The 9,371-nt window shown below is 37.1% G+C and overlaps 1 protein-coding gene across 1 annotated transcript in view; it reads left to right on the top strand.

Annotated features, from left to right (window-relative positions):
- Nucleotides 1–2,825: 2,825 nt before the first annotated feature.
- ESYT1 (extended synaptotagmin 1) overlaps nt 2,826–9,371 on the top strand; it is a 30,890-nt gene continuing 24,344 nt past the window's right edge. The window contains exons 1-6 of the mRNA XM_072408761.1: nt 2,826–2,919; nt 3,746–3,818; nt 4,640–4,729; nt 5,031–5,086; nt 7,810–7,930; nt 8,742–8,918. Coding sequence (XP_072264862.1) covers nt 2,882–2,919; nt 3,746–3,818; nt 4,640–4,729; nt 5,031–5,086; nt 7,810–7,930; nt 8,742–8,918 — 555 coding nt within the window. The 5' untranslated portion in view covers nt 2,826–2,881. The remainder of the gene's footprint in view (nt 2,920–3,745; nt 3,819–4,639; nt 4,730–5,030; nt 5,087–7,809; nt 7,931–8,741; nt 8,919–9,371) is intronic.

Raw genomic sequence — 9,371 nt, 5'->3', positions numbered from 1 at the left:
CCTGCACATGTGCCAGCCTAATGATTTTCCTGCTTTCTTATGTTAGCAGACCATTAAGGGCTTGTGAATGAGGTCACATTCTACAGGATACTAAATTGCTATCCACAAAATGCCCCTTTTGGTATTCCTTTATTCCACTCTAAAATTTTTGTTATAAACTTTTTTGAATATCATGGAATCCTCTCCAATTCAGATTTACAATTTAATTTGGCACTCACAACAACATTAAGCAGAGCCAATGTTGTGCCCTAGTGTGCTGATATTCCCTCACTTACCTCTGGTTAGTATATAAATAATTAAAACTTTTTTGGATTGGTAAATACATATTTAAAAATTAAACTCCATGCAGATTTAAATAAATCCAGTTGTGCATTTATTTAAAAAAAATAAATTAATTTCTGATGCTATTATTGCAAGTGCTGGATTTTTGAAATGCCCTGCAGAGCAGTCCTTATACACATATGCTGACAAACTACTTGCTGACATGAGACGTGGAGGTCTCAGTCTGCATTTCATTATCCTTCATTATCCAATCACAGGCTAGGAGTGGGTAGGTGAACTTAGTTGCAGCATAGAAATGGACACTAAAAATTAAACTATTTAGCTATTTTCTGGGAGCCCAATACTGGAGAGTTATGATCCTGCCAATTACCATTTGCCTTGTATTACTGTTGTCTGGTTGGATCATTTACCTATTTGTAATGATTTTCTTGGACTTGCAGTGGTTGCTCATTGTGGACCTTCAGAAGTTTCCTTAGCTGTGGGATTTAACTATTTATTAAGTCGGTAGCCCCTTTTTTGTACCATCAGAGAATGTGTCACCTGTGGCAAGCGTCCAGCACCTACAGGAAACCACTACTCATTATAGTCACTGTTCATGTATTCTGCATGTGCATTTGTATGCTGTATTTTATTGCTTGATGAGGTCAAGAAAAACATTTCTCCTCTGACTGTATATGGTGGGGTCTGTAAAGCAGACATGATTGGAGTGTCCCAGACCCTTTCAGTAAACAAATACAAAGTTAAGCTGTTTTACTTGCAAATGATTTGTATCCATCTATTTCCAAGATATTCAGAGCTGAGCCATACAATTCAGCCAGGCGGAAGACACTTTTTCTGTCAGTTGTAGATTGTGTACAGTGGTGTCCTCTCTCCACCCCAGACCTCAATTGAACCAAAGCAGCGTACTGAAGAGGTCACTCCTTTTCTCTAAGCATATTTGCATGCAACACACTGATTGGCTGCTTATTCTGCACTCTCGGGTTTAGTCTGAGCCCTGCAATATTGATGGGTAATACCAAGTCCAATTTAGGTATTTACACTCCCTGCTTAAAAATAAAAATAATAATAATGCATTAACCAATACTTAGCTCCATCACTTTGTATTTTTTACCTGCCTGCAGTTCACTTTCACTTTTTGTTCTAAGCTCTTTAAAAACATGTCATGTTCTAAAGTAAAAAAACAAGCTATGTTTACTCCATGATGCAAAGTCAGGCTTCCTGATTACAGTTTATTGGTCCTACAAAGCTTCCATACCTTTTGAAGCTTAACAGAGGTGATAGGATAGTAAAAAAACAAACCAAACCATTCCTGTTCTGCCTGAGAATTACCAATTTAAATACACCTGATACAAGTACTGCAAACAATGTGTTGACTTGTGGTACTAACAATATTTATATTGAGTTGACATGATAAATTATTTAACATTCATGATTCCCTAACATCGCCCTTATCCACATTTGTGTATAAATAGTCAGATTTTAAAACATTCTCCTATCAAGGACACTGCTAGCCAGTTTGCACTATCTGGCCTTGATGTGTTCATGGAGGAAATGACTAAAGACAACACAGCATTCTTAGACTGTTTGCTATTCATGAACACCGAACCCTTTGATCACAAATGTTCTGGAACATTGCTGTTCCTTTGTATAGGAAGCAATGCCATTCTTCTTTTCATATTTATATTGTAGTTTGGAAGGGTAAAGTACCCAAACTTGGTTGCACGAAGAACAACACCTCCGTCCTTAAAGTGTACCTAAACTCAACATTTTTACTTTACATATAGAAGGGTAGAAAACCCTTCTATACACAGTAAAAAAAATGTTTTTTTAAAAAAAGAAAAGGGTGCAGTAGCACGCCTTTATGTCTTTATTGCCGTGGCACAGTGCAGAGCCTCCCAGGATACCTACGTAATGCATCACGGAAGGCACTGGCTGCTCCTTCTGCACATGCCCTGATCTCGCTCATGCACAGAAGGGGCATTTTTCCTCCTAGGGGAAAGTGATGCTGATCTCATGCATGCGCAGTGAGATCGGCTCTCTCTTTTTCCCCCTTCACAGTGGCTACGTCACTCAATCTCACACCTGTGCATTGTGAGATCGGGCGACGGAGAAAGAAGAACAGAAGCGAAGACTGAAGACGCGTGCGCCCGTCGGGACGAAGAGGACAACACGGGCCTGGATCGTTGGAGGAACCAGCGCCATCAAGGGACCTGGGGGTTGAAAGGTAAGTGCAATTTTTTTTTTTTTAATTCCGCTTTAGGAATGCCAAGAAAATTCAATCCAATCAGTTCAGACTGTTGTATATTCTGTGATCATTCTATTATTATGGATTTTCTGAAAATTTCGGTCTCCAATTTGTTGTTCTAGTTTGGCCTCTGTGATAATAGTTTCAATGACTTGTTATTGGCAATCTGAAAAAAAAAATGTTGAGGTTATCACAGATTTTACTAAGCAAGGCTCTGTGAAACTGTAGTTTATTTTAAATATTTATCAGGAGTTTCGTAATCTACATGAACTATAGCAGATCGATATACATTCAGCTTTTTGTGTTCTGTTTATATAGGCACCAAAAGTGACTGGTGTTAAAGCTCATACAGAAATGGATAAGAAACAAATAATACTGGACCTGAATATCAGGTAAGTGATTGTTTCCCATTGCCCCCATTATAAAATGAATAATATTGATTATTGAGTAAACCAGTTTAAAGATGAACTCCATCCTAACCTTCAATCTTGCAAGGTTGCATAGGCTCATGTCCTGTAGTCAAATTTCCTAATATGATTTTACCGAACACTGTAAGCTTTTTGTAATAAGCTATAGAATCTGCAGAAAGTCAGACAGAGCCTTCCTCATTTCTTGATTGGAGGACATAAAGTATCATCCAGCTCATACTTCTACAACCATATTGTTTAAGGCCTTTCTTTTAATTTGTTGAATGTTAGACATTTCAGTCTTGGAGGATAGGCAATAAGCCGCCTGTTTTCAAAACGCTTTGTACAGCACAGCCCCTTTTACCAGCAATGTTCTGCCTGCCTTGCATAGAGGAGGACAAAGATCATGTCACTAGGTCCAAAGTCAGCATATGTAGTGAAAATGGGAAATGTTTAATTATAGCTTGACCATAACTCTGCATCATGACTTTTCCTGCTTAAAATACGTCCCAAAAACTCCACTGTGTTCCAAGCTGAGTCCAGCTGCAGGCCTGGGCTCTAGCTTCCTTCTCTCTGCAGGATCACAAAAGTGTGCTGAACATCTGGGAAACAGCTTAAGGCAGCGGCAATGATTTTCTTTACACACTTCCTGTATGGCATCATCCTAAATGAGAAAGGGGGGCTATTAAAGAGACCCCTTATGGGTCGATTTTTGCCAGTTTAAATCAATGCAATCTGAATTGCCAATCACTGAATGTTATGTACAGACACATCTCGTTTAGAACATCACTGACTTTTTTTTTCTCTGTAGCTATGTTGGTGATATGGAAATAGACGTGGAGGTGAAAAGGTATTTCTGTAAAGCTGGAGTAAAAGGTGTGCAGGTAATGTTCTAATGTAATGCTTTCCCTAAGCATCAATGGCCGTTTGTTTTAGCTTTTCATGGGGGAGCATTTCAGGTCTGTGTACACATATGATTATTCACTACGACGTCCAACCGAACATGCCAACCAAATTTCCTCCAAATTCGCTATCTTGACAGTGTTTTCTGTAGTAGAGAGAGAGAGGAATGTTAGGAGTGACAACTGGGACAGACATGTTGGTATAGAGAAAAGACAGGGAATACAAGTGAATATTGTTTGCCACATTGGTATACCAAAAAGACGGAGAATAAAAATGACCTTTTGGGTCAACCATTTTGATATCCAGAAAAAACAGAACAAGAGGCACATTATTATTGAATTTATTAACATCATATCATAACCAGTTTAAATAAATTCCCACCATAACTTAAATTGTGCAAGTATTGTTGTATTGTGAGCACATTTGAATGGTAACTTGACATGGTCTAACTACCTGTCCTTGCTACAAGTGCAAGACAGAAATTTGAACAACCCAAAACCCATTTTAGAGTTAGACTAATAAACTTCAACCACCTGCAAGGTCAAACCTTCAAAGAAGCTATGACAGCCAGCTGAGTTGAGTGGTTGGGCAACTCTTTTATGGTCTGGGTTGTCACCAATACAAGTTGGAGTAGTACCGCTATACAGAACTGGCAAATCTAGGTGTGAGCTACATATAAATTATATTGTAATTTGCTTACCCTTCCTTAGTCTAGTGATTGAGAAGATCTGTCTTTTTTTCATTTCATTGCATCAGAATGACATTGCTATGTTTTTTTTTTTTTTGGTTTTTTTTTTACCAGCTGCATGGGATGATGAGAGTTATCTTAGAACCACTTATTGGTGATGTCCCTATTATTGGAGCCATAACATTATTCTTCATCCGACGTCCGGTATGTCAACAATGAATAAAGATGATTACACGTGTTGCTGATACAATATAATGTTATGGTTAGTTCTTTAATGAAATGTCTGTATCTATACACTAATCTTCTGAAACGGTAAGACCTTGAGTAGAGGTGAGGTTCTAGCCTCATATATTCAAATATTTACTTTCATTATATAAGCTGCAATAGAAACCTGCCAACAGCAAAGAAGTATTAATTATAAGCAGGATATCGTTATTATGTAATTTTCATTTTTCCTTAACATTCTGCCCAACTGATCCAATATTTACTTGCCTTTTCCTTCTAGATGCTCGATTTAAACTGGACAGGACTCACAAACTTACTGGATATACCTGGACTGGAGTAAGTATTCCATAACCTAACTTTCTTTTACTTTCTTTTTTATTTTCTAATATTTCAGCTGCTATTTTGTAAAACAATAATAGCTGTTCAGAAAAGTTCATGATTGGCTCAGTCTTGCCCTCATTTAAAAGGAACCAACTCCCTTGACAATTCCAAAAGTTGACCCCAGATATTGATACCATACCCCAGGCAATAGTATTATTTTTTAAATTCTAGAAGTAAGGGGAGAAACTCACCTACTCCCCAATACGATAAGATACAATGTATTCTCAGGGTTCTGATAGATTACCAAATAAAAAAAACAGTTTAAATTATACCAGTACTGACCCCCCCCCCCTCTTGTCATGCGCACCTAATGATTTATTGGCAGTACCCATTGATGTATGTAAGAATACTGCAGCGTTACTACCGGCTAAGTTTCTTGTTATTCTATCCAGCTGCGGGGTCTGTGTGCTGACTGTTTTATATGCACTACTGAACCGGTCCCTTTAGTAAGTACAGGAAGCCAGGCTTATTCTGTTAGGTCCCTTCTGAACAGAACACTACTGTCTGTATTCAGCGTGGAAAGAGATCACTTGGGCTGTGAGGGCTACTGATGGGTCACAATAAAGTCAACTCCTAAAGAAAGGATAGTTTTATTTGATATTTATAGTTGACGCTGTCCTGTGCCAGTTTACCTTGTGTCCAAGCAGCGTGCACAACATATGTTGTGTTATTTTAGTTTACACTTAAAAAACTTCTAATTGCATTGTAAATTTCAGATTTATATCTGAAAATTGTTATGCATTATCATCTTAAATGACCAGGAAATGTATTTGATGATTAATAATCCACATTCATTTTTCAACATCATTGTGGTATGAATCAACTATTTCCCCTATTTTTCTAATAAAGGAACCTATGTGTAAACATGAAAACATGTTGTAAGGTTATTATAATTTGGATGAAGATTTCAGACAGTTATTGAGCTCTGTGTACCCTTTTTCTATTATGTATTTATGTACAGATTTGTCAGATTTTTCTCTACCCGCTATCATTATTTCATTACAGTCAATCAGACTTTCTAATCAGCTACTAAGATAGAATTTCTGGTAAATCAATAACGACCAATGCTATTGTATATTATATAAGGAAAAGAAAAAGCTTCTCGGTAGATGGAAGAGTTGTGTGCTTGTAACCCAATCATTCCTAAACTCTCAACCACAACAATCAATAAAGATTGTGAAAATGTGTATAAAGCGCAAGTTTTTTAATGTGATTGATTGGTCCTTCCCTGGAGTATGTGTGGAATGGCTGATTTATTTTTACAAAATGACTGATTTATTTTGGCTGATTTATTTTTACAAAATGGTATGTTGTTTACTAGCTAAAATCTGGCACTAAAATATGTATCACGATAGAGGGGTCATGATTCTATATATTGGGGTAAAGTCTAAGTATAAAAAAACATAGCACAGTCACCACCATTTGCATAAAAAGTTTGACTTAAAGGTACTTAAAGCTTTGCGTTCCTGGCTTGTCCTTCCTACCATTTCCTTCAATTCAATAAAACAATCCAGTATTTACCAATTTGGTTAGTTCCGTATAGATAAACTATAACTTTGAAAATAGTTTGCTGGCAGGCACTGATATCACCATTACCATGTACGTATCAGATGGTTAAGCACCCAATGGGCCGGTGACATCCCTGTTGCAAATGTACTATTGAGGATTTGAATGGACTTTGCTAATCCACCTCTCCATTGGCTGGTGGTTGTTGGTGGTGGAGGTAAGGAGGGGGTCATGTCTTATCCATCACCAGCCAATGGTGACAGGTTCATGAAATCTCATCAAAAAACAACCCAACATGTACAAAAACAATGGTGATGTTGCCAACCTGCCAGGTACTTGGCAACCTAAAGTATACATTTTCCTATAGGAATATGTTACAAAGGTTCATGTATATAAAAAGATTTTCATTTTCATTAATCCAGGTCATGGTATAGCTAGTAGTAATCTGTCACATGCCACTGAACTTATTCTATAATACTAAAGGCATTTCACCACTTATGCCTAACCTTCATACTGACTTTCTTCATAAATAAAGCATTGTAAAAATACAGGCAGGTATTTCACCAGCCTGTGAGCAAAACTCACTTAAATTACACGGTTGCAAAGAGAAATATGAGGGCTGTCATTGCTGACCAACTTCTAGAAAATGTTGCTTACCTAGATATTGTGCTGATTGTGGCTATAGTTTCTAATTCGGTGATCCAGAACAAGTATGCCTAGCAAGAAAGTCTGAAGTCAGAAGCCCTTGTACATACTTGTTCTAGGTTAGTGTTTCAAAGTATTGTAGAAAGAAGATCAGCAGCAGCAGCCATCAAACTACAAACTGCACAATAGGAAGTTAGCAATGAATGCTTCAAGATTCCTCTCAGGAAGGGTTTGGCTGCTTTCCACACTACTTGCTCTACATAAAAAGTAAAAGATCAGTTGTCTGTCAATGGGAGGTTTTTGAACAGCTGGAAGATTTTTTTTTACCCGCCCTAGTAGGTCTGATAATATCAGATTGATGCAAATGGTTGAAATCTTTGACACTGCTTGTTGTTGTCACTTACTCTGCACATTTTTTTTGCTTTATGAATAAAGGTCATCTGTCTGATCTGTTCAGTCTTGTTTATGTCTGTTTTCTTTCTCACTCTCCTGTCTTCTGTCTTAATGCTATTCTGTTCTATCTACAGTATATTATCTGACACTATGATTATGGACATCATTTCGGGGCACTTAGTGCTGCCAAATCGCCTTGCCATCCCCCTCACACAAGATCTTCATGTAGCAGAGCTTCGTTCTCCACTTCCAAGGGTAATTGTGCTGATATTTTATTGGTCTTCTCATTCTTCAGATTTTTCAGATGTTATATATCTGATTTATAGATAATGTCTAAACATTCCGTTATTCCCATACTGTTATCCTGTACTTTTCTAGATTTATTTTTGTTGGAACTCATCAGCACATTTGTCAGCTCCACAGGTCCATTCCACTTTAGTCCTAAATTCATTTAGCAATAAAAATATATTATGTTATTTTAAAATTAGATCTGCAAAATATAGGTCCATACTATATCACTCACTTATGTCATTACTGTCATGTTCCCTTGAGATGTGGAGTTACTGGTGTTTTCTGTATATAATAGAGATCACAATGGGGGCCAACTGCTACTGGGAAACCTTGTATTTTGAACCCCAAATCTGTTAGTTTTTTTTTACCCAATAAACCCAGATCCATTAACATTGTATATTTTAAAACGAGCCTGTGAGCAAAACTCACTAAAAGTATACCTTTCCTACAAGATTTGTGAGGGCTATCATTGCTGGGTTACTTCTATCAATACTATTTGTCTAGATTTTATGCTCACTCTGCTTATAGTACTTTCTAATTCAAAAAAAGTATTGATAGCAAGTGAGCTGGCATGGTGGATGGCTAAACCGCATTTACAGGCACTAGATTCTCATCTAAAACAAGCCCACTGTGATTCGGTTCAATTGCCTCAATATTTTATTTCTTTTTTTCGTTCATAAAATAATTTTATTTATATTTTTGGTAATTGTTTTATTTTTTTTAACTTGAATGAAAATCATCTGCATTTTTATGATTTTCCTATTCTTCTTTTCAGGGGGTTGTGCGCATCCATCTCTTGGAAGCTCGTGGTCTGTCTCCGAAGGATTTTCAGATGGGAGGATTGCTGGCAGGAAAGTCTGATCCTTATGCTATACTGCGTGTAGGGACACAAGTCTTCACCAGCCGAACAATTAATGAAAACCTAAACCCTGTGTGGAATGAGATGTATGAGGTACTCCTTTTGTCACAGCATACTGAATATTCAATATTCATTTGTTTGTTAGGTTGCAGCATATCCCAAAAACATACTAGTAGTTTAATTGGCTTACCCAGGAAAAATTGTCCCTAGACTATTAATATTATCCTTTTTTGTATGTGTGAGAATCTATATATATAATACACACACACACACATAAAATATATAGATATTGAGATATACATACATATTAGTTATTGCTTCACAAATTCAAAGTCGTGTTACTTGTAGGGACTCACAATCTAACGTCTAATCTAATAACTCATTATTCATTAACAGAAAAGACCACTGTTTTGGTAAAGCCTGTTAACCTACCTGCACATTTTTTGGGATGTGTAAGGAAACACATGCAAACATGAGAAGAACATCCAAACTCCATTCAAGTAGTGTCCTGGCTGGGATTCAAACAGGGGACCCAGTGTTGAAATT

This window comes from Pyxicephalus adspersus, chromosome 1 (genome assembly GCF_032062135.1).
Source record: "Pyxicephalus adspersus chromosome 1, UCB_Pads_2.0, whole genome shotgun sequence".
Taxonomy (NCBI): domain Eukaryota; kingdom Metazoa; phylum Chordata; class Amphibia; order Anura; family Pyxicephalidae; genus Pyxicephalus; species Pyxicephalus adspersus.
The sequence above is the reverse complement of the archived record's forward strand: the minus strand, read 5'-3'. Positions and strand labels throughout refer to the sequence as shown.